This window comes from Triturus cristatus, chromosome 5_2 (assembly GCF_964204655.1).
Source record: "Triturus cristatus chromosome 5_2, aTriCri1.1, whole genome shotgun sequence".
In the NCBI taxonomy this organism is placed as follows: Eukaryota; Metazoa; Chordata; class Amphibia; order Caudata; family Salamandridae; genus Triturus; species Triturus cristatus.
Window position 1 is genome coordinate 499,686,739 of NC_140588.1, and position 26,537 is coordinate 499,713,275.

The 26,537-nt window shown below is 44.1% G+C and overlaps 1 protein-coding gene across 6 annotated transcripts in view; it reads left to right on the forward strand.

Annotated features, from left to right (window-relative positions):
- The window catches only part of NT5C3A (5'-nucleotidase, cytosolic IIIA), a 548,905-nt gene that overhangs the window by 467,462 nt on the left and 54,906 nt on the right, over positions 1-26,537 (forward strand). For all 6 annotated transcript variants that reach the window (XM_085607495.1, XM_085607492.1, XM_085607497.1 and 3 more), the window contains one exon: positions 7,464-7,664. In XM_085607495.1, the coding sequence (XP_085463621.1) occupies positions 7,464-7,664 (201 nt within the window). The remainder of the gene's footprint in view (positions 1-7,463; positions 7,665-26,537) is intronic.

Below are 26,537 nucleotides of genomic sequence, written 5' to 3' on the forward strand. Positions count from 1 at the left end.
AGACCGTTTCGGTCTAAGAAAATGCTCCGCGGTCGTCTGACTCGACGTTGCGAAATGCAAAGCCAAAACATAGAATACATGCAGGACATCTTCGGTGAAGGATCCGAGCAAGAAGAATTCGATGCACAAGGGGCAGAAGGACAGGAAGAACTTGTCTCCATTCCGGAATCGGACTCTGAGATGGGAGACGACATACCGCAAGGTCAACGTCCCGCTTCGGTTCCACCCCCCGCCTTCGGGCCACGGTCAGCACCGAGAAGATGTTTCTGATGCCTCGGCTTCCGGCTCAGCTCCAAAACACGTTGTTAAGCATTCCGGGACGGGATCGAGTCGGCCAAAGTCAAGCACAAAGCCGAAACCTTCAGTCTCAAAGCCGAAAATTGTTCAGAGCCGAAACCCTTGACACTGAAATCAAAGATGGCTTTGGAACTGAAATCTTCTCTGCCGAAAAGTCATTCCACCCGGGCACTAAAGTCCTCTATGCCGAAACCAAAATATGTTCCTCCAAAGCTTCAGGATACGATTTTTGACTTTCCACCACCTAAATCGGAGCCGAAAGGGAATTTATATTAATCCCGATATAGGACATGTTCTTACTAAACCGCTTCAAAAGCACACACCTGAGTCAGAGGACACACATTATCACATTCCTTTGAAGAGTAAGAATGTCGGTACTAACCCCTCTCCACCTCCTCTTCTATCACATTCCCCTGCATCACCTTCCCCACCATTAGAACATTTACTTATTACACCAACTAACTCTCCACCACCACAACCTGATGAGGATGATGATGGAGATGGTGAGGATCATATTTTACCTTTAGATCCCCAGAAAGACTACAACACTGATGCACCCATAGACAATGACCCAGACCTTTACCCTGCAAAGCCTTACCCTCCTGACGACAATGTAGAATATCTAGTATTACTTGCTAGTGCTGCAGAATATCATGGGGGGGTACAATTACACAAGGAATCCCTAGAGGAAGATTCCATATTTGAAACGCTCAGTAACACACCACGTTCTTGTCAGACTCTCCCTATTCTCAAAGGCATGATGAGACATGCCAATGATATATTCAAAGACCCTATTCATGCTTGTATTCTCACCCCTAGAATAGACAAAAAATATAAGCCTGCTCTGTCTGATCCAGCTTTTATTTAAGGACACTTACCACTAGACTCTTTGATCGTCTCTAATGCCTGTAAACGGGCCAATTCACAAACTTCGTGGGATGCCCCACCTCCAGACAAGGAGTCAACATTGTTAGACGCCTCTGGTGAAAGAGTAGCAGCCCAAGCAGCGAATCATTGGCTCATTGCCAACACCCAGGCCCTACTAGCCAGGTATGATAGAGCACCCTGGGACGAAATGGAGCAATTACTCTAATATCTCACAGATGAGCACAAAGCTACAGCTCAAGATTTAGTGTAAGAAGGAAAGCTCATCTCCAATTCCTCTATTAGGTGTGCTTTAGATGCTGCTGACACCGCAGCTCGAGTGATAAACACTAGTGTGTTACTGAGGAGGCACACATGGTTGAGGATTTCTGGTTTTCAACCTGAAGTGCGACAATCCATTTTAAAGATTTCATTTGACAAAGAGCATCTCTTCGGACCTGAAGTAGATAAATCATTAGTGAAAATGAAGAAAAATACGGAAGTGGCTAAGTCAATGGGAGCACTACAGTCTCCTTCTAATCGTGGCTCCTTTCATCGCTCCTTTCATCGCTCCTTCTATCGTGGGGTGTCCAAAACCACGTCCTCAGACAATACGGCGGCCTCCTACAAAGGCAACAATCAATCCTCCTCCTCAAGAGGCTTCTTTAGAGGAGGATATAGAGGTAACAATGGCAAAGGTAGGGGCAACGGTTCCACATCACGTAATTCCCCCTCCCCTAACAAACAGGGACTTGCATACACTTCCTCCCCGATCATTTAACACCGGTCGTGGGACGTCTTCTACAATTCCTCCCCATTTGGCAATCCATAACCACAGACAAATGGTTGTTAGGAATTATCCAACATGGTTATTGCCTGGAGCTTACCAATAATCCTCCAAACGTCCATCCCACTCTCACAAAATGTCACCAGAAAATTTACACCTGCTCAAACAGCAAGTCCAGTCTCTCTTGCTAAAAGGAGCGATAGAGCCTGTACCGTTACAATATAAAGGGTCATGCGTGTACTCCCTGTATTTTCAAATTCCCAAAACGGACGCTCCTTGAGACCTATTGTGGACCTCAGAGAACTAAATCACTTCATACTGTCAGAGCATTTCTATACGGTGACACTTCAACAAGTGCTCCCACTTCTACAGCAGGGCGACTTTATGTCTACTTTAGACTTAAAGGACGCATATTTCCACAATCCAATTCACACCGCTCATCGCAAATATCTCAGATTCATGATAGCGGGTCATGATTACCAATTCAAACTACTACCATTTGGAATCACCACTGCTCCCAGAGTATTTACCAAATGCCTGAGAGTAGTCGCATCTCATCTCAGAAGACAGCACATCCATGGCTTCCCATCTCTGGACGACTGGCTCATCAAACCCAGCACTTATCAAAAGTGTCTCCAAGACACTCAAACCACAATTCACTTATTCACCAACTAGAGTTTACAGTGAATCAGTTGAAGTCTTATCTACAGCCTTCCAACACACAAACCTATCTGGGAGCCACTATAGACACTGAAAGAGTTCAAGGTTCTCCCAATGCAGACGGAATCCTCAGTATTCAGTCCCTTCTCACTCAGTTTCAGCCCAACCAATCATTACCAGCAGGAGTATTCATGCAACTGTTAGGAATGATGGCGTCTTGCATCGTAATTGTTCCCCACTCAAGACTTCACATGCGTCCCCTTCAAGAATGCTTAGCAAGTTAGTGGAACCAGTTGCAGGGTCAGTTGACCGATCTAGTGTTGGTAGATGGCCGCACTCATCGCTCTCTGCAACGGTGGAATCAACAACATTTATCCAAAGGGCGGCCTTTCATTGAGCCTGTTCCATAGACAGTGCTAACAGCAGACGCATCGCTCACAGGTTGGGGTACTCACCTATTCAATCACACAATCCCAGGTTTGTGGAGTCTAAAGTACAAGAGTCTCCATATAAATCACCTAGAGCTACTAGCAGTGCTTCTAGCACACAGAGCATTTCAGATTCACCTAATAGGCAAGGCTGTCCTAGTCCGCACAGACAACATGACAGCTATGTATTATATACAGAAACAAGGGGGGGACACACTCTCTCCAACTGTCACACCTAGCACAAGCCATTTGGACATGGGCTATACACCACAAGATTTATCTCCTGGCAGAACATCTTCCAAGAGTAAAGAATCAGATTGCAGACCTTCTCAGCAAATAGAGACAGCAAACCCACAAGTGGGAACTTCATCCCCAAATTCTCCTCCCCTACTTTCAGGAATGCACATAGACCTGTTCGCCACAGTTCAAAACGCAAAATACCCAAGCTTCGCCTCCAGGTTCCCACACCTGCTCTCCAAAGGCAATGCCCTATGGATGAACTGGTCTGGGATATTCGCCTACGCTTTTCTGCCTCTCCCACTCATTCCGTTGGTAGTTCGGAAGCTCAGACAAACATCCCTCAAACTAATTCTCATGGCGCCCACATGGGCACGTCAACTTTGGTTCACCACACTGCTGGAGCTCTCAGTATTTCCACACCAAAAGCTGCATCTCAACTTCAGAGTTCTCACTAAGAGCCATGGAGCAATCAGACATCCAGATCCCAAAGAACTCAACGTGGCGATTTGGCTACTGAAGTCATAGAGTTTGGTTATTTAGAATTACCACCAGACTGTATGAATATCCTAAAATAGACTAGAAAACCTACTACTAGGGCATGTTATGCAGAAAAATGGAAATGGTTTGGTATTTATTGCAACAATAACAATATCAATCCTCTTGATGCTTCTGAGCAAAACATAATCTTTTATCTGTTAAATTTACAGCAATCTGGATTAACCTATACATCCATTTGCTTACATCTAGCAACAGTAGCTCCATACTTACAAAACAGACAACACTTATCTCTATTCAGAGTACCAGTGATTAAAGCGTTTATGGAAGGATTAAAAAGGGTGATACCACCAAGCGTCCCATCTACGCCAGTATGGAACTTAAACATAGTCCTTACAAGGATAATGGGTACACTGTTTGAACCAATGCACAGGTGTCAATTATAATTCCTATCATGAAAGGTTGCTTTTATCATTGTAATCACTTCACTAAGGAGAGTTGGTGAACTTCAGGCACTAACTATACAAGAGCCTTTCTTTCAGCCTCACAAAGACAGAGTGGTTCTTCGAACCAATCCCAATTTTTTTCCTAAAGTAGTTTCTGCTTTTCATATCAATCAATCAGTTGGGTAACCTGTGTTCTTTCCCCAACCTGATTCTGTAGCAGAATGAGCTCTACACACACTAGATGTTAGAAGAGCTCTGCTATATTATGTGGAAAGAACAAAATCATTTTGCAAACCCAGCTTTTTGTTGCTTTTTCGCCATCACACAAAGGCAATCCTATATCTAAATCAGGCATTGCAAAATGGATTGTGAAATATATCCAGACATGCTATGTGAAAGTCAAAAAAACGTTGATAATACAACGTATAGCGCATTCCACTCGCAACATAGGGGCTACTATGGCCTTCTTAGGGAATATTCCCCTAGCTGACATCTGTAAGGCAGCAACATGGTCTGCACTGCACACATTCACCAAGCACTATTGTGTAGATGTGTTAGCGAGGCAACAAGCTAATGTAGGACTGGCAGTACTTATAACACTTTTTCAAACAACTGGAATGGCTACAGGTTAGCCACGGCTTTGGGAGTACACAGCTGAACGAGGGAGGACCGTTGAGCTGAAGGAGATTCATGCAAAGATTTCGAAAGCAACGAGGACAGATCCTACAGAAGTTAGAGTGCCTCAAAGAATTCTGGCATCGACATACAAAGAAGGATTAAGTGATAACTGGAGAGAAACGATGTCACAAGAAAACAGCCCATCAGTAGCTGAAACAAATTTACCAAGACCTCCAAGTCCTGAGGAGGACAAGGTTCGAAACGCGTTGGCCTGTGCTCATGGGATAAACAGCTGGGTGTGCCACGAGGGAATACATACATCTCTTTGTACCCATAAAGACAACACCCAGGCAGGACAAGAGGCAGGAGCCTTTTCTGATTATCTTTGAGTGTCCACCAGGTGTATTTGTAAATCAAGCACTGGTTACTTGTACATGTATTGTTTATGTACTGTTTTATGTATTGTATTGTGAACTGTGTTTTGCATTTTTTGGTGTTGCGTTACTAATTACTGTTTTGAATGTTTAATATTTCTTTGAAAAATATGTTGCCTTACAAGATGACATGAGAATAATGGCCCACTCTTGTTTGAAAAAAAAAGTACAAAAAGAAGTAAAATAAAAACACACGGGCTTTAGAACAAAGCACTTAAGTCATGTATGATTAATTAAAAACGATCTATCTGGACACTGTGTTTGTTAGTACAATTAAAGAGTGGTCTAGTCCAGATAGTGCACAGACCCAAGCCTTCCTTTTTCATAAAGTATAGTGTACGCAAAGCATGTGATCCACTGCTCACATGCCTTCGAACGGATAATGTTACTTACCCAGTAAGCATCTGTTCTAGACATGTAGAGCTGTAGATTCACATGCGCCCACCCGCCTCCCCGGGTACCTATAGTTGTTGCAGTTTCTTACTTTACATACATACGCATGGACATCTCTATTCTACACTTACTAACTCCATTCTCACCCTCTGCTGGAAAACAATCTAACAATGGGGTCAATGCCCATGCACACTATCACTGAAAGGAGGAGTCACCTTACCTTGTGACTGGAAAGACTTCTTTGAAGAAAAACAACTTGCAAACATCCGGACCCAACACTAGATGGCAGGAGTATGCAAAGCATGTGAATCTACAGCTCTACATACCAAGAATAGATGCTTATTGGTTAAGTAACATTATCCTTCTGTGGCTGCGAGATCAGCCCTCCTGCTTCAAGTCCCCCATTGTAAATAGGGTTCTTAAGGTCCTTCAACACGTTTCCTCCATTTCCCTTCATTATGCCTCAGTGGGACCTTAACATGGTTCTTACCTTCCTAATGTGTGCTCCCTTTGAACCACTTCATTCCTGCCTTCTTAGGCTTCTCAACATCAAGACGGCCTTTCTGGTGGCAATTACATCTTCTCGGAGGGTCAGTGAACTACATGCATTGTCATCTCAGCCTCCTTACATCTCCTCCTTCCCAGAAAAGCTGGTCCTTCTGACACAATCATCCTTCTTGCTGAAGGTGGTATCCCCTTACCAGGTAGGCGAATCCATTACCTTGCCCTACCTTCTATGCTCTGCCTAACCCTCTAAGGAAGAGGAGAGACTCCATCGGCTAGACCTAAAAAGAGCTTTGTCGTTCTACCTTGGCTGCGCAACACCGTTCTGGGTGGGCGATCAGCTCTTTGTGGGATAACTCAGAGCAAAGAAACAGGCCATCTCCCAATCGATCGTACTCTGCATTAAGATCTGCTACGCATTGGCCAAGAAGCAGGCCCCAGAGGGCTTGCGTGCTCATTCAACCAGAGCAAAAGCTGCGACCTCTGCGTTAGCATGCAGAGTTCCAGTCCTGTATATCTGCCAGGCAGCAATGTGGGCCTCACTACACACATTCAACAAACATAACTGCCTGTACAGTCAGGTGTGTTGGCATGGGCATTTTGCCTGTTAGATTCTGCAGGACTTTCTGGTTTAAATCATGTTCGCAGACCCACCTCCTGGAAGGTAAGGGTTTTGCGTCTAGAAGTCTCTATAAGATCAACAAGTTACTTACCTTTGGTAACGCTTTATCTGGTAGAGACTCTGTCTAGCCGCAGATTCCTTACCGACCCACTCATCCTCCGCCCTCTGCAAACGGATTTCTAGGTACAGGGCTGTTCCCTTTTCCAGGCCCTAGTTCCACACACCAGTGGTCCGTGTTCTTCATGGCTCTGCACTTCTGGCATGGAAAGTTTGAAAGAAACTGATGTCAGCACGCCTGAGTGGCACCTATATAGGCACTCCGTACCTTTCTTCTGGTGCTGACAACGCCACCTACCAATGTGCAGGGGCACTGTTCATGAAAAATATCTACATCCAGTCTGACACCTGGTGATAATTCCAAGGTAAGGAATCTGCGGCTGAATAGTCTTTATCAGATAAGTGTTACCAAAGGTAAGTAACTTGTTCTTTAACAAGATTGACGGGCTTCTAGCAAGTTGGGATTTCGCGGTCTCTTCTGTCCAGGGCAATCTGTATTACTGAAACGGTGAAGAAGTATTTTTCTAGTGCTTTGAGGAAAATACCAGCTGTAAACATTCCTCATTGTTTCCATTCTAAAATGTGTATCTCTCCTCAAAGCTTTGTGCTTACTTGCAGGGTGTGATTAAAGGCTTCAAGGGAGAATTAATTCATGTTTACAACAAGCACGATGGTGCCTTGAAGAACACAGAATATTTCAAGCAGTTAAAGGACAACAGCAATATAATTCTGTTGGGCGATTCCCTTGGAGATTTAACAATGGCTGATGGAGTGCCAAATGTTGAAAGCATCCTTAAGATTGGCTACTTGAATGATAAAGTAAGTATTAATGATGCAGTTCTTTTGAGTATTTTTTGACAATTGAATGGGGTACTCTGGGAGAAGTGACTTCACCATCCGGCTGTTGAATGTTGCAGATGTCAGGAATGTTTAATCTGGCAGAAAACAGTTGTTACACTGATGTTTGTGATTGCTTTTTTTATGGACATAATCTTGTAGGCAGTGCTTTCAAGTTATATTCACGCGTTTTATTTTCTTAGGTTTTAGCCTTTTGGCCTAGGGTACCATCTGGCTGAATAGAAATGTCCAATTGCCATGATCCAAAGGAGAGAGATTAAAAAAATATATATTTATTTATATACACATACATATACCGACATAAGTAGACCCGGCATCAGGCAGCTGCAGAAGGTTGTATTATCCTGCCTGTCGACCTGACTGAGAGAGCTGAGAAAGTAGGCACGGCTAGGAGCCACGCGATTAAGGTTCATGAGGGTCGGATCACTCGCCAGGAGAAGAAGAGGAGGACATCTTGAAAGGATAACAAACCCTGTTTCGATAGAGATCCTTTTTGATGAGATAGGCTAGATGCTTACCATGCAGCAGTATAAGGTGGCGCAGTGCTGTGCACATGTGATGAGATCTGTGGTAATCTGCAAACCAATTGTGTGAAATCTGGTAGAGCAGTACTAGCCTTTCATAATTCTGTGATGGATGCTACAAGCACCATCGAGTTGGATGGTAATACCCACTAATATTTAAGTAATGATTAAGAAAGTCCACTCAACTGTTGATCCTTTCGGCATCTGTAAATTTAGTACCATTACCATTTAATACCATTTAATTGTATAGTAAGGACATCTGTAATTTATAACACTTAGAGATTAGAAACCTGTAGTTAAGCACCATATAAAACAGGTTATTTATAATTTTGAATTTACTGTAGTGTAGGCTTTTAAATGGCCTGCATCTTTATTATCGTTAATGGTACGCCCCTGTGGTCTCAGTCTCCTGTTCATCTTGTGCTGGTTATTGGTAGCATGGATTATGAGAAACTGAACAAGATCACAAATAATCCTAGAAGAATGGAGCTTTTCCAATTCATTGTAAAACACAATAATAAACACAAAAATTATGTGGGATGATTCGTAGCCAAGTAAGTCTTTTGGCAGACCATCTATCACAAATTTAAATCCCCCAAGCCTAAAATTGCAAACTAGCCGAATGCAACGAGGCAGGAGTTTCTTAGAGCTTAACTCTCATTGTCCATGACATCACTAAGAACTCCTTGGAGAAAAATGTCCCTGTAATTGATGCTACACATCTATAATTCTGTATGTTATTTATGACTCACCTAGTGCTGTTAACTGTGAATACGAGATTCTAAATCTGGTTATTGATGACGATACGAGATTTATAAAGTACTCAGCTACTCAGAAGGAGTGTCCTGGCACGGATTCACTTATCTAAGGTAGGAACTGTAGGAAACCACTTTGGTTTCCCATTGTTGGTTCATCACAAAGAAATTCTAGACTTTCTGGGAGCATGACCGTCCGTAAATGCAGCACTGGAGAGCAGGGTTTCTTGGGAGAGGGGGAAGCTCAGAGGTTCGTGGACTGGGTGGCAGGAGGCCAGATACATAGTTCATTTATTTGATATTTGCAACAGGAAGGAGAGGCTGTGCTATGTATTGCTCCCCCATTACTCATCCGCTCATGCAGTTGAAAGCATGGGCAGATGGTTTTGTGGGCCATACATTACTTGCAATTATCCATGGATGACGTCAGGATGGAGCCGACCGGCGCCACCTCCAGGCGTGCAGAGGTATTGCTGGGGAAAAAGATTTTCCGGATCCAGTCTGACACCTGGGGATATTTTAAGTTAAGGAATCTGCAGCTAGACTGTGTCTCTACCAGATATATCGTTACCGAAGGTAAGTAACTCTTCCATTCACCCCAGTTTTCTGCTGCAAAGGTATCCTGGCACTGAGCAGGTGTGTGTCCCTAGCCCTGTATATGATAGGTTGGTTAATTGAAAAGCCAGGCATTCAGCTTCTTTGAAGAATTCAGAAAGAGAGGAGGCGGCTCTGATATGGTGTGGGAGGTCTTATCTGCTTTAGGAGGGATGTTAGAGAACGTCCGTCTCGTGATCTGGTTTCGTCTATTGGTGGGAGGTGTGCAGTTAGGAGTCCTGCAGAGCGAAGGTGTCTGACTGGTTGGTGGAAGGAGTTGCAACTTTTCAGGTAGGTGTGTCGGAATTTGTGTAGTGCATTCAGTGTGTGTATTTGAAGAGTTTGAAATGAGAGCGTTTGTGTATTAGGAGCCAGTGGAGCATCCTAAGGTTTGGTGTGTTGTGAGTTCCATGTGGGAAGTTGAGGGGGAATCTGGCTTCCGAATTCTGCATGCGATTGTTTTTATTCTTCTGATGAGTTGCTTGGTCATCCAGTGTAAAAGGTGCTCCCGTAGTCTAACCTGCTATGGAGTGACTGACAGTTTTATCAATGTTTTATCAATCGGGAGTGGAGTTGGCCTAACGACTAGGGCGCTCGACCTTGGACCTGGGGAACTGGGTTCGAGTCTCGGTAAAGACGCTGAACATCTTGTGATTCCGGGCAAATCCCTTAATCTCCCCGTGCCTAACAAAATATGAATGTGTGTCCTCATGTAACGGAACTGGTGCTATGTAAAGCGCTCTGATACCTGATTGGATTCGGGTCAAGTTTGCGCTATATAAAACTCTGCAAAAAAAAAAAAATGTTGCTTGGGAGCCATTTGAATATCTTCCTCTACATCTTCAGGTTGTGGAAGCAGGGTGCAGTGATGGCTTTGTCTTGTGCGGTCATGTCTGGTTTGCTGTTGATTTCAATGTTCCTGTAATGAGTGTGGGTGTATTTCAGTCTGGCCATCCACCAGTTGGACTCCCATGGTGAAGTGTTTTTGCTGGAGAAAACTACTTCTGCCTTGTCGGTGTTGAACTTTAGACAGTTAACGACTTTGCTTATGAAGGTGGTGAACTTGCTTCTTGTGTGGTTGGGGGCTTGCCCGAGAGGAAGTGTGTGTGTTGTGTGTCTTTGGCATAGGAGAGGATGTTAATGTTGTGTGCCTGAATGATGTTGGCCAAAGGGATAATGAATGCATTGCATATGGTGGGGTGAGCAATGAACCTTGAGGCACTCCGCAATAAGTTGGTAGGCTTCTGATGAGTAAGGTGCCTGGCAGACTGCTTCTGTTCTATCCATTCATAAGGAGCAGATCCAGCGGTGAGCGGATCCTTGAATGCCAGTCTCATGCAGGCACCTGATGACCGTGAGGAGAATGAGGGCTGCCATGTCTCCTTTATCAAGGATCATGTGACAGTTGTCTGTGGAAGAGATGATTATTGTTTCTGTACTGTGGTTAGGGCTGAATCTGGACTGCATTGCATTGAGGGACTGGTGGTTGCTGAGGTGGTCAGTGAGGCGTCAGATGATTACTTTCTCTAAGATCTTTGCTGTTAGGAGAAAGATGGGTCTGTAGTTGGAAAGCATGACTGAGTCAGTGGATGGTTTCTTGAGCTGGAGCATGACACAGACATGTTTCCAGCAATGTGGTTGAGTTGATGGAGGCATTGATGATGGGTGTTAGTGCTTCGCTGATAGGTAGGAATCCTTGGTGAAGGTGTGGTGGGGGCAGGGGAGACATGGGCCTCCGAGTGGATGGTAGCAGCAGTTTCGACAGTGGTGCTATTGGGCCACTATTACAGGGTTCTTTCTTCAGCCATGATGGGAAGTTGAGTTGTGATGGTGACTAGGTTTGGTTCAGGGTCAAAGTTGCTGTATATGCAGATAATTTTGTTATAAAATTCCAAAAGCTTATTGCAAAGATGTTGCAAGAGGGAAATTTTGCTGGTGGCTCTGAAATCTGTGATGGCAAAGATTTCCTTGCTGCTGTTAGTTCCAGCATCGATACAGTTTGCAAGAGCTGTGCGCTTGTTAATTCTTGGTGTAAGCATCTTATTACTGATTTGAAGAGGTCTTTCTCTGTGGTGTCTTCTAGACTTGTTCTCCATTTGCTCTGCAGTTGCTTGAAGTGGCATTTTATCAGCCTGAGTTTCTATGTGTACCAGTTGGCCTGTGGTCGGCCACCTGCCATTTGGTTGCAGTGGAAGGCAGGGTTCCTACGGCTGCTGTAGTGTAGCTGTGGAGGTTCTTGATGGCTTTCGGCAAGTTGCTAGTGTGCTTGGGACCATACGCTGAAAGGGCGGAAGCCCACTTCTCCTCTGTGAAGCTTTTCCAACTGCGGCTGGCAGTTCTGGAGGTAGTAGGTCTGTGGTGGTGCGGGATGGGTGTGCTGAAACTGACATGGGTGTGGTGTCTGTTCAGGTCATAGGTGCTGGCTTGTCGACTGTGATGGTGCTGATTGAGATGAAAATCGGGCCAGTATATGTCTGTCAGTATGGGTGAGCTTGGCAAAGTGCTGTGTGAGGCTGAATTTTCTAGAACTGCTGTAGAGTTTGGGCCAGTGCAGTCTAAGTGAAAGTTAAAGTTTTCAGGGAGGATGAAGGTGCTTGTGTAGATGATGAAGGGGTGTGACGAAGTCCATGAGGTCACTAGCGAAATTAGTGGGGGGTCCTGGTTGTTTGTTTAAGAAGGTTCCACCCAGGGAGAAGTTGGCTTTAATGCGTGTCTTGAGCACAAGGTGTTCCATATAGCTGGTGGGGGCATCCGAGTAGGTGGTGCAGCTGATGGTGTCTTTGAATTTGATGGCGACTCGACCTCAGGCTTGAGCTGAAGGTCTTAACTGGTAATCTTGTAGCCGGCGGGGATGGCTTTGGCGATGTCTAGTGGCTCCTAGTGACTGTTGGTTGCTCCAGTCCTGGTCTGCTAGACCATATTTTAAGGGAATACTTTGATAACTCCATCATACGTGGATGCAGGAACATGTTTTCTTTGGAAGAAGCATCTTGTCAAATATAGGACCGTTTCCCCACACCCTCTCGAGTTTTTTCAATCTCTCCAAATTAAAAGCACTCCGTGTTCCCTGATGTACCAAAAGGACCGTAAGACTGAAATGAGGTGCTCTAGGTGAATGAAATCCAAATAGCCCAAGTTCTTCATTCAGCCTTGTGCCTGTGGAAGCCAACTGGTTTCTAACCGATTGGTCCCATGATGTTTTCAAACCCCAAACCCAATCATGCAGCTTCCATGGTTACCCTTATTCTGAATCAATGAACCTTAAAATGCTTTGTAGCTTGACTTGCGTCTAAAAGAGCTCTTCCTGCACCCATAAATTTGAATAGGGTATGTTGGGGTCACATTTATTTGGTCCAATAACCATCTGCCAACTTTGGGCTAAATCAGCAGATATTCCCTGTTCCCTACATTAGTGCACAGCCAACACAGTTGTGTTGCTTATTTATAACATTACTGGTTGCAATTCTGCATTTCTCTATCTAGCTTGATTTCCCCTGCACCACTTATTTACAGACCTACAGTGCCTTGAAGGCAAGATGAATTGAAAGAGAGATAACGAAAAAGATAATGTGCAGTTGCCTGGTAGGACTAGCCTTAGAAAGTGCAGCAGTCCCAAGGATATCACTCTACTGCTACTCGAAGAGTTTTGTTCTACTTTTCTCCAATCTGCTGTCATCCTGGAAATGAGGTAATGTTTAGTGAGGTCCTAAATCGAGAGCATAACGAAAATCATTTTCACCAAAAACTGGACCTTTGCCTCCTTACCCAGAACCATAATATAACACCTTGCAGTCAGCAAATTTCTGGCATTGCAAAATAACATGTTTTGGTAGCTTTAGAAAATCAGTGCATATTATTTCTGTGCTCTGAGTTCAAGAGGGAAAACATAAAACATTAACATGTGCCAAAGCTCTTTTTTTCAAACAACCTGCTGTGTATAGAAATCAATGTTTTACTTATTCGATCACAACACCAGGAATTATATCAAGCATGGCATGAAGGATTATTGACTGACTGACTATTGATTGTCTATGCAACATTTTCCTAACCACCCTAAACAAAACCTCCTTTGGATGATCGCCTTGAGGCAACAAACCACCGCCAGTTAAAGTTTATCCATCATTATTAGTAGACCATATTGGACCAATTTGGGGGTGAGGATAAGCCCCATCACTATTTACCCTGGGTCAGTACCAAGCCCATGCCTCGCCAAGATGCATTGCGGAGCTGTGATTTTGCTTTCATAAAGTACTATTTGAGAAACATGCCTTATTCATCCTCCATTTCTATCACTACCAAGTAATTACAGCAGTTTTTCCTCTGATTACATAACGGAATTCAAGCAGGGTTCATGATTTTTTAAACCTTTGCTTTAAGTGTCTATGAGAGAGGGTAGCACTGTTTATCTTCTGTATAAAAGAAGTCCAGGTGTTAAAAGTGTTTGCTACTTACCTGATGTTTTGGTACCCACTTCCAGTTGTTTCTGTTGATGTTGTCGCACAACATAATTTTTGGGACAGTGTAACCCAAGCACATTATGTGCAGTAGTTTACATACATTCACGAACATGTCTTACTGCTAGGCCCTATCATTTGATAGGTTTCATAAGCCTATCTTCAGCCACTTGGTGTGGTCCCTTTATTCTGCAATGTAGTCCAGAGAAGTCTACTGAAAAACACCCTGCTACCTTTCCAACTCCTGAATTCATGTTCCCCAATCACCTAAGTAAAGTCATTTATATTTCAGTTTACTTTTCTACAGTAGACTGCATCACATGCAGCATGACAACACTTGTCTCTATTTTTGAGTGCAGGTAGGGAGTTACTTAAACCTAAATAAAAGGATGCAGTGTTTGAAGTTACTCTTCTAGTTTGGGATTGCCTTGACTTTTCTCTGGAACTTAATTCTTCAGCCATTTGTTTACGTAACATACATTCAATATGGATGAAAGCAGTTCATCAAGAAGAACCTTACATAAAGCTAACAGAATGCAGTGTGTACATCTCCGACTCTTAGCCTGCTGTTAAACTCCAAGCACATCTTAGCCTGGTTGGTAACAACCAGCGAAGTCCCCAAGAAACCGTATGACGTATCCAGCATGACTTTGCATCATACAGTTCAACACAAGGAAAGCAGTCTTCATAAGGACACTAGGGAGGCTGCAGAGGAGGCAATATTGGGACTGGTTAGATGCCCACTGCCACCGCAACAAGACAACGTGCCCAGCTCACATTTATCATTACTCCCTAAAATCTCTTGTATGTGTTAGATCAAATTTCTGGTCTCCCTATGAGGATACATACACTGACCTGGCTTCTATTCAGGGTTCCCTAACCAGGACTTTCTATACAGCTCCGTATTTCCCTCTTCCTCATTTTGTTAGGAGATTTTTCTGGGTTTGGTGTATAATTGTTGCTTCTTCCTTGATGTCTAATAGAATGGATCTCTGCAGGCCCCCTGTGACTGTATCCCTTTCTCTGACTACCCTTGTAGAGTGTACCTTTCCTAGGAATTGTCTTGTTGGCACACCTACCATGGTGTGACTGTTTATCTTCTCTGACTTTCATGTGACTCGTTCCATTCCAAAGGCTCCCAAACTCCCGTGCACATTTCCCTAGTAAAAGCATTGAAGTGTTTTGTTTAAAGGGTAAATCATAGGAATATTTTGTATGGAGAAGTGAGAGGCAAGAGAATACAGCTTCTTGTGAAGAGATTTATTTTGTTTGGAAAATAGATTCAGGCTAATGTTTCAGTATTTCAAATAAATATTTTGTAATGCTTTGTATGGGGAGTAAAAATTCATTTTTTTGTGTTCTACAGAGAATACAGTTGCAAGAACAATGTGTGTGGAGGACAAAGATTCCTTTGATTCTGCCTGTAGCTTCCTTTTATGCTGTTTTAACATACTCCCCATGGTTTCCATGTTAGCTTTTCCTTCTAGGATTTCTCATTTGGATGCTTGCTCTTCTAGGTATTTCTGCATTAAATTGGATTGTATCAGCATTTAAATAGTGCTTTTCACCAAAGCCTCCGAGCTCTAATCTGTCACTCAGTATGTCTCCCCGATCATACCAGCGCTTGGACGCCCTTGGGCAGCAACCGCGCTCAATAAATCTATTTCAATTCAATTCAATTCAATTTTCTGTCCCTTACAAAGACCAAAATGCTTTTGAGGCAAACAATCAAGCTTTATGCATGGTTAAAACCATATTAGTTAAGGGTTGCCTATGACAGAGATGTATCTGTTTCATGCATGTGGTTAAGATGCATGCTTCAGTCGTGTCACCGCGGCATGTTGCAGCCCAATTTGTTGAAGTGTAACCAATACATGTGATTGAAAAGATCAGTTTGCAAATAAAGACCTCTGCTGCTTGAGGGTTTGCCTTAATTGCCATTAAGTTTTTGGAAATAGACAGGTGTTTCCTGCCTTTCTTATTTCAAGGTGTTTTCAGATTATCCTTTTTTTCCAGGAGTGTGATTTAGAGCTTGCATGTTCGTACAGAGAAGACTGTTCCATCCATTTGTTATCTTTTAAAAGGGGAGTGGATCAAGAGTGGAGCCATTCTGAATCTGAGGTTCTCCTTTGACAGTAGAGACTGGGCTCTGTGGGAGAGTCCTGTTAATATAGTAATCGATGTATTTATCGGTAAAAATTAAACTTGGCCCTTTTAAGGTCTCGCTAGAGCCAGCGCATGCGTTGCTCTGCGAGGCATTTAGTAGGGGCTTTAAAAAGTGCTACCACAAGCTGCTTTGGCTGGCCTAGCGCTTGCGTTCACGCGCACGTGCAACCGCGCATGCAACCGCCAGCTTTCAGCGCCCGATCAGGCGCCATCTGTCTTTCCTCTCACTTAATTGCTTTAACGCTCCTACGCCCCTCCCCTCCCCCGCCGCGCTTCTTTCACTTTCGCGCGCGGCCAAGGCTTGTTTTTTTTCCTGTGTGCGGTGAATTTCAACCGGACCCGGGATGACACGCTCTCCCGCTTCTATGACCGTAATTTGTTTTATTTATTTTTATTTACTGTGTACAGTGGCTCAAGTCCTTTATTAAACATCCAGACATAGTTCAACTTCGCCAGTTCGAATAAATAGGACAGTTTTAGCAACGAGGACTATGCAGTTTGTATTTTATACCATCTAAGAACCAGTAGCTCTTCTCTCCGTCTTCTTTTTTCCTTTAACAGTACCTTCTCCCTCTGCAAAGCTTGTTTAGCTTTCTTCAGATTCTCCGCCGCCTCCTCCCTGCCCTGTTGGAAAGTGACCTGCTCGGGAGCCTCATCATCACTCTGTTTCGGGGTCCGCCATGTTGCCGTCTCGGATACACACATGTGCTTGCTCTGTCACCAATCACCTCCCGCAAGGTGGATGCGATAATTTGTCGTGTTCAAAACAATGTTTCGTTTGCAAAACAAGTGTCTATAGATTTGCATGTACAACACCGCGGTTGCACTGATTTCAGGCAAAATCTTTGAAACTTTTATGTATATTTTTGGTATTTTTACAGCATGAACCTGGCTGGAGAGCGACGAGCACTGCGCGTTGCTGTGTGGATTGTAGACAATATAAAACAAAGAACATCAAATGGGGATTGTACACGTTTTAACTATATATACTTATATTTAATTTTCACATTCTTACATTTGCCTTGCATTTCAGGTATCCCAGTCAGAAACAGGTTCCTAGAGTGATACAGTTTTCAGTCAAGTGACGAGAGAAAATAAACCATATCCTCATGTTCGAAATCCGCAGCCTATCCACCCTACCACATCTCCCTCTCGAAATAATGCAGCGAAGGATTCCAATGGTACAGAATTCGTATGACTGCACATAGAGTGTGCATGCGCTGCCCCACGTCATGCAAGAGTGTGTCCCTACCTGAGCATGTCTTTGCGCCGAAAGAAACGCTGCCTTTACAAATAATATGCATGATGGCAGCTTAACCTAATTTGTTGTGAAATGTTTCAACTGATCAATAAACAACTACAAATACAATCAACACAGCAGAATATGCCACCATGTATTTTTACATGGCCTATAGACTTAGCTGCTGCCACCAGCAGATGGTACTATCAAAAGTACTCAGTGTATCAACCTGGTTAACCTGGTGTGTAACCAGTGCACTTCGTTATGTAATCTGCCTCAGGCTGCCACGTGTTAATCTGCCATGTTTGTTCTGTCATCTGCCCAGGCAGCCTCCTTTGCAATCTGCCCCGGCCTGCCCTGTCCGCCCATAGACCCCATTTTGAAGCCGCCTGTTTGAATGAAGAGCAGATAATGTCTGCCCTAGGCTTACACCATTTCTTTTCAAGAAAAGCGGTGTTTGTGTCGGTAGTGTAAGGTTATATATTCAAATGCTTTTTTCGTTGTCTGGTCTTATTTTTTTTTTCCCAACCATGAACTGAGGTCTTATTAACCCAAGTCATGGAAAGTACTCAAGTTCCTTTTTCCTGTTTTGAGCGTGCATTCCCTTCTGGGTTAGAGAAACCACTTCCTGCCCTGCACCGGTGGAAGATTGTACCCACGAGTAGTATTTCTGCAAGTATTGCACGTAAGTATCCGTGCACACGCGCTTGATGTATTTATTTTTATCTAACTCTTGGAAAATTATAGGCTGCATAAAGTGGACGCCATTAGTTATGTTTACACATGCAGTCCTGCAGGCTAGAAAAGCTGGTCTGGGATTGTGTTTTTGTCCAAATGTATATGCATGCATGTGCATACAGTCTGCGAAGCAGGGGTTAGGGGGCCAGTGAATTAACGCCTATTTGACCTCACTGTGACAATCTGAATACCGGCAGAACCACTCAGTGTTTCATCATTCTAAGGTCGATTAAATAAATGCCATTGATCTGGGTGACAAATATTGCCTATCCAGCACCAGATGCTCCAGGTGCTGTGTGCGCGCTTTGCAGACATTATATTCATGTTCAGATGGCTATCTCCGTAAGGATATGTTTTAGCGCTAATTACTTACCACCGTTCAGTTCTAACTTAACAATACCTGCTGTCAGCAGTCAGTGTGAAAGGCAGATCAAATTGCAGAACTTGAAATAATGCTTAAACAATTAATGTGGTCACTAGATATATAGACTGGATGTTAGCAAAGACCTTTTGATTTAGGTCTGAGGTTAGCAAACGCCTTTTATTCACATTTTCTTCCACCAATTCAGCAGTCATTATGAGCAAGGCCACTGGCATTATGTGATGCTCTGGCTTTTTTCGCATAATTATCGATTTGCCACATAATCATCTGCAAGATTTTAACTAAAGTTTCTTTCTAGCGCAAACATATCAAAAGTCACTTAAAACGTTGACGTGTTCCCATGCAGGGGAAGGCTCCTTGCACAGGTTGACTGGTCATATTTCAGTTGCTAATTTCTGTTTGGTTGTTAAACTGGTACTAATGAGGTGACATATGTCTCACAGAGTACTGCCATGCGTAAAAATTGCAAAGTAATGAAGTGATACTATCAAATGTGCTGCATTATGCCACATAATTTGGCTTTTCTTGCCGCATAATTTATTCAACCTCAACGCATAATTTGGTGCTACCTATCTGTAAATAAAATCTGTCAAGTGCAAGTCCCCTCCCCTTACCACCACTTCTCTCTCCCCACCGCTCCTCCTCTTCTCTCGCTGCCGTCCATAGCTTTTGGGAGCATACATCGACTGGGTCTGGCACAATGGTATAGCAGCTCTCTTCTCAGAGTTCCGCCCTGCCTCGCTGCTCTCTCTCACAGTTTTCCCCAGCATCTGGGAATGGAGTTGTAGCTTCCTCTTCCCCCTCACAGGGAGGCTTTCATGACGTTCTTCAAAATTTATGACAAGTTAGTATAGTGGTTCTCTGGTAGACAGCTTTAAAATTGAAGCACGCTATATTAAATGCGGTAACGCTTAAACAACACATTTAAATACAGGCAAGGACATCTCCTTAATAATCTCTTGTAAGGTCCCAAAGACAAGACCTATTGGCTATGCCAATGCTTGTGAGTCACCCGTTCTGGACTTCACATCACCTAAACTCGCAAATATGTCATCAAGCAGGCCCTGAGACCTAGGCCTGGGATTACTGATTGATTGGGTCACAGGTGGGAGGGAGAGTACCTGGTAGGCAAACACTCAGGCAGGATATATTCTTGATCTGTCCCACAGATAATGTGCAGCGACATTACAATGGTCAGGGGAGATTGCCCCAATGACGACACATATCCGGAGGGGGTACGTGTGCTCCTAAAAACACCATAAAGTCAGATGCCACATGAATTAGAAACGATCAGGACCTATCACACGTAGTGATCAAGCGCTCCCCATACCAGCCATCTGGACACGTTCACCACTGGGAACACTGTGTCCACCCGAGTTTGAGACCCAGCTGTAGTAACCATTTGACCACTAATTTAAATTTTTTTATTTTAAAACTTATTTTTATTAAACAGTCGTTGGTATACCTTTACAGTAATACAGAGACTGTGTGACATCAGGAGGCTGTGAACAGAGGTAAATTATATATCACATGCAATTCTGTAATACATCTTGTTTTCTAGTCCCACTTGTACCCCTCCCTCTTTACATTGTTAGTTTCTGTATTTCTCCCTCGTGGTCCAGATCTTTTGCCATTTTGCTGTGCACCCTTTACTTTGATAGACCATTTTCTCCGCCTTTTGGCACCAATCTAGGTCACTTTCCCAGTCCCTAATCTTGTAGATCTTCAAAATTGAGCATGGTTCCCTTTCGCCAGATTTCTCCAAGGCGATCTATGCCAATGAGGTTCCATTAACGAAAGCCCTGTAGGTGTCTCACTTCCTTCATCAGGTCGCTTTCCCAGAGTGGGGTCTGTTCAGTCAGTTTTGCCTCCCACCCCGAGAGCTTTGTGGCTTCTCGCCAAGCTCGCACCACTATCTGTGTGTGCGTTGGAAGAGATTTCCCAAATTTCCTACAGTATAGTGCGGTTAGATGGCCACCGCTCTCCATAGCGTGCTGGTCTACCCGATATGTGGGCTCAGAGAGGGATGTGAAAACCCAGTCATTAACACTGATAAGTTGGGATGTCAGGTAAAAACTTCTGATGTCAGGGACCGCTAGTCTACCCTCATAGACTCTACATTGTAATTTACGCAGTGCTATGCGCGGGTTACTGCCTTCCCACAGTAGGCTGCATATTTCTCCTTCAATCGCCCTAAGGAATGTACTTGGGGCCTGATAAGGAGTGTTTTGCAGCACATATAGTAGGCAGGGGAGAGCCAGCATTTTGAATAGAACTGCCCGACCCATAAATGAGACTGGAAGTCATTGCCAATGAGTCACATCGTCCCGCAATCTCGCCAATTGTGAGTTCAGGTTGAGGGCCATGAATTTATCTTCCAACTTAGTTATGTGAATGCCCAGATACTCAAATTCCTCCCCTTGCACCAGAGCCGCACAGGCACACAAGTGACTTGTCCCAGTTTATTTGGTAGCCGGGATAGCTGCCAAAGAGCTGGAATATGTGAATGAGTCTGTGTAATGTCTGGCGGGGCTTATGAGCATAGAGTAAGATGTCCGCATACAAAGAGATACGTTCCTTCCATCCGCCCCCAATATCTATGCCATAAATCAAAGGATCACCCCGCACCCACTCTGCCAGCAGCTCTAGTGTCATCGAAAAAATCATAGATGAGTGTCCCTATGTAACGTGAATGATCTGAACACTGGCCCATTTACCCGGACTCTTGCTAGCGGTTTGCAGTATAGGAGATGGACCCATGCGCGAAACCACGGTCCGAAGCTTAGTCTAGTTAAAACCGCAAAGAGGTATGGCCATTTATACAATCCAATGAGAGGGTACCGCTGCAGCCTCTGATGGTCGGGTTGCTGTTTATGCATAACTCCATATAGACACCGAAGGATCAGCCTGGTGCTTCTATGCATTATGAATCCAACTAGTCTGGGTGGATTACTGTAAAGAGTATTGGATGTATCCGATTTGCTAGAACTTTTGCCAAAACATTAGCTTCAAAATTAAGTAAAAAATGGGTCTGTATGAGCTACATAGCTCTGGGGGTTTGTGACCTAGGGTGGGGTCCGGTGTCCCTACTCTTCCTTTTTGTTCCTCATGTTCTACTATTTCTTGTTCGAACTTTTCATATCTAGCTCGTCAATCTTTTCTCTGGCCCCTAGCCACTGCTGTAAATGCTTCCCACAGGGTGCAATGGGAACTGACCAACCCTGTATTCTCTTCAAAGTATTGTTCCGTTCTTTCCCTGAATTTATCTGAGAACTCTCTGTCCTTAAATTGCCAGGATTGCACACGTGGTGGGAGAGAATAATCCCGAATGGGGCCCTGGAGCACCACCTCTACTGGTGAATGGCCCGATATGCTCCTGGTTCTGTGTCATACGTCCATGAGCAGCCTGGCATGTATACTTTGTGTGAATATGTAGTCTAGGCGGGACCCACTGCCATGTGCAGCCAAAATGTGTGTGTATTGCCTGGTGTTCGGATTATATGAGCTCCATAGATTTATTAGCCCCATCGCCTCTGCAAATGCTCGCAGTGGTTCTGGCCCAATGGCCCTACCAGATGTCGTACCTCTATCCACCTCCGGAGACATCGTGGCATTCATGTCCCCGCCCAGAATTAGTATTCCTTGGGGCATGTCAAGCAGTATTTTGTTGAGCTCCGGAAGAGCCTCAACATGGAGTTTCGGTAGAACATATGTTAAGGGTTCGACCCTCCCATGTCCAGCTAGGGCCACATATTTGCCCGCAAGGTCAGGCCAAGCGCGGCCCGTCAAGAAGGGGGTCGCAGTTTTTGCTACAATCGTCACTCCTCTGGAGCGCAACGTAAATTCTGTGTGGGCCAGTAGAGTGCAGCCAAATTGATTGAGTGCCAAATAATGGTTACCGTGCAGAAGCGTCTCTTGAAGTAGTACTAGGTCGGGGGATTATCAACGTTAGTACTGTATGACCATGGTGTGTTTGATTTTCTTACCTAAACCATTGACATTCCACGTCTGGACTGTCAATGTGGTTGTAGATCGGTTTTCATTATGAACATTAATTTATGATTCTAAAGGCAGCAACCAACATTCCTCACAATATATGGTACGCTAGAAACCTTTAAGATCTGTCGTGTTTTTGTATATAGGAAGAACATCTACCAAATGTAAATTGAGACGATCCTCAGGTCTAGAGCCTGTAACTGTTCTCCCGGCCGAACGGTTTACTTAAATAAACTGTTCCTGTTTTGCCAAACGCTTCTTGCCTTCTTGTTTTTTTCTAAGGATTTCAAACTCAAGCAACAGTCCCATGTGAGAAATTAAGTGGAAGATTCTCATAGCAAAGAAGGCATTTTTGGTTTGGTAACAAGAGATCTAAAGTGACTGGTTACTCTGTCTAGATTTCCCTTTTGTCTGACCTTCAGGTTAATTTTGAGAGGGTCTGCCGTTCCTCCTTCCTCCATGGACTGTACATCATTGCTTTCCCTAGATACTCTTAGTCGATTGGTCCTTTACAAATGTACTTCCCATATAGCTCGTTGCCCTCCATAGGTACTTCATACAGTTGAATAACTTGATCAGAGCTGGACATATGGGTTTATACTCTCCCATCTCCTGCGGTGTTTAGCATTTCTCCCTAGGCTCATTTGTGGAGGGTTTACTTCCCCAGATATCCTCCGATTCTTACTCTGGCTCTCCATCTGGTTTTTTCTCTGCCCAATAAACCACTACAATGCACTAAAATGATTTGGATGGGTAATAAAGGCAGCATATTTCTTTTAATAAAGGACCATAATCATAATGCCTTTTGTGGAGAAGAAAGATTGACTATTTTCATGATGAGGCTCCCTTTCTGTTGATATCACTCTATCACAAATCTTCAGAGAGAAGGCTACCCATGCATAGTTTGCAGTGTGACTGGTTAATATGCTAAGAATGCCTCTATAGACATTGTTCACCACCGACCCTGTTTGTGGTTCCCCTTTCAGGCTCCATTTTAATTGGCATCCCAGGATTCATTTTACTAACATTTATGTTTCCTGGGGTCCCTTTGTGGCTGGCTGTCTGCTCTCAGGTATCTGACTGTCTTCATCCCAAGGTATTCCAATTTAACTAGTGTCCTACTGCATACTTGATTTATTGAAAAGCACAGGGAACAAGGTGCACTAATTTGGAACAAATAGAATAGAGGCGCTTTACATTTAAATGGTTAATTTAAAGACCCCGAGTCTTACAGCCAAAATTGATTAAATCCACCTCTTTTTCATTGATGCCTTTTAAATGGTTGAGATGGGGGCTGTGTGCTTGCCAAGCTCTGAAGGGGTCATGCATCTCCAGTGCAAATCCATTTTGGGCAGACTTGAATGGACCAGAAACCTGGGCATTTGGTTCATTGAGGAACATTGGGACAGGGGGACCCTACCTGTAGTCCTTGGGGCTTACAACAGCGTTGTTGGATACCACATGCTAGAGATAAGCCCAAGGCAGGCCTGCTGGAAGATGGGGCTTGAGACTTTGTTCACCAGTAGTGCAGACCTGTCATATATAAGGAGGATGGTGGTCGGTACAATGTTCCAGCTCTAGTTTGCTGCTATCTCATGTGATCAGATGGCACCGAAAAAAGAGCTGTCCTTCTGTGTTCTTTGGGGTGCCCTGGTTCTGTGGTGCCCAAGAAGAGGAAGGGGCAGCACAGAGAAGCAAGCGGCGATGAAGGCCTGGAGGCCGGGACACCTATTGACTGCCAGAACTACAGCCCCACAGGAGAATTCTGGGGAGCTCTAATATAGGAAAGGGCAAAGGGACATACCCCATAAGAGAACAAGGGAGAAAACAGAAAAGAAAGGGAGACATGTCAGACTCTTTCTTAGAGGTGTCACCCTAGGTCTGCGGAGAAAAAGACTGAAAACGAGGAAGAGGAACGTAGTGAATGATTGTAATTTCTGGCAACTCACACATGGCTGCCAGGTCACAGAATCTTTTCTTTTCAAAGGGGCATGGATATTAAAAGTTACCTCGATTGAGGCTATTTTTTCTATGCTCCATAAGAAGATAGGGAAGACTGAGAGTGAACTGCATGGAGGGGTGTGGCAGATTTCACAGTTGGAAACCACTGTCATGTAATTGGAATGTTCTGACAGAGAACAGAATGAGTTCCAGACTTGTGCCATCTGTGCACTGTGGTTCAACTTGAAACACATCAAGTGTATGTGGAAGATATCATGAGAGCCACAAATATTTGTGTCTTGAGTGTCCCAAGATCATCTCAACAGAGCCCCCCGTAAGTCAAGTGCTAGAGGTTTCGGGAGGAGAAAATCATGTACACCGAACCTTGAATTTTATTGTATTGTAATTGTATTTATATAGCGCTTACTACCCCTGACGAAGCGTTGAAGCGCGTTTTCGGCGAGTAGCACGCTACTCCGGAACCAATAAAGGATTAGTGGCGAATTAGTATAGTGAAATATGAAAGTAAATTGAGTGGTGGATGTGTTAGTCAGTTATTTTGATTGAGAAGGATAGTGGAGGGATAGAAGAGGGAAAAAGGTTTGCTACCCCAGAGGAGGTGTTGAAGCGCTTTTTTGGCCAGTAGCACGCTACTCCGAAACTCTTAAAAGATTATTAGTGAATCAGCATAGTGAAATATGAAATTAATTTGGGTGGTGGACATGTTAGTCTGTTATTTGGATTGAAAAAGACAGTAGAGGGATGGAAAGGGGAAACGATTTAGAAATCTTTTATTTATTTATTTATTTATTTATTTATTTTGTTTTGGATCTTATAGCAGTAGGAGGAAACTTGGGATGAGTAAAAGGGAGGTGGAGGGGGAAGAGTCAGAGGGAAGGGCTTAGAAAGGCTTGTTTTGGGGATCGGAATAGTAAAAGAGGCATGAGATGGTGCAAGAAGGGGTGGAGTAGGGAAGAGTCCAGAAAGGGTTATTTTGGGGATCATAGTAGTGGTATGGGGCTTGGAATGAATGAGAGAGTGGAGGTAGAGGAAATATTGATAGAGGTATAGGGTGAGACATAGGGTAGTGCATTGGAAGGAGTAGTAGAAAGAGGTTTGAGATGAGTCAGAGAGTTGAGGTAGAGGATATATTGAGAGCAATATAGGTTTAGACATAGGGTAGTGCATTGTATATGCAGAATTAGAATAAAAGTAGTAAATATATAGTCCCATAAGTACATGGAAGGTATATAGATGCATGAAGGAAGTTAGTATATGTAGATTAAAGTTTTATTTAATAATGGCTTTCAAGTGTGTTACACTTAATGTTCGAGGCATATGAGCTGCAGATTACACACTTTTGCATAGATCGCCATCTGGTGTTGGGCCCGGATGTTTGCAGTTTGTTTTTCCTCTTGGAAAGTCTTTGGAAGTCACGAGGTCGGTGACTCCTCCTTTGCATCATATTGCGCATGGTCTTCGGCTCCATCCTCAGATTGTTTTTTCCCGCCATCGGGCTCGGATGTGATCTTCGCGCTCCGGTTCCGAACAGCTCCAGTTCGACGTTCAACGCGCAATCCTTACCCCAATCGCTGTATTGTTTTGATCACGATCTCTTCAATCAACGCACCTTCTCATCGACACAAACCTTCGGTTCCAGTCGACGGCGGCCTTCGGGCCTACCCAGGCTCCGGTCCGGGCTCATGGAAAGAACTCCATTTAAAAAGTGCCCTCGATGTGGGTCCAAATTTCCCCACACCGATCTTCATGAGGTATGCAACCTTTGCCTCTCCCCAGAACACGAGGCTCGAGACTGTCCGACCTGTAAGTCTTTCCGATCCAAAAAGACTATTCTGGACCGAAGAGCCAGAAGGAACATGGTACACTCCTCGACGTCCATTCCAGTCGACATCTTCGGAGACGACGTCGACGATCTGGAACATCATCGTACCGAAGAGGACCTCGTCAGCGCTTCCGAGGCAGACGAGTCAGATGTGGAGGACATCACTCCGGCGCAGAGGGTCGTGAGTACCAATCTACCCCC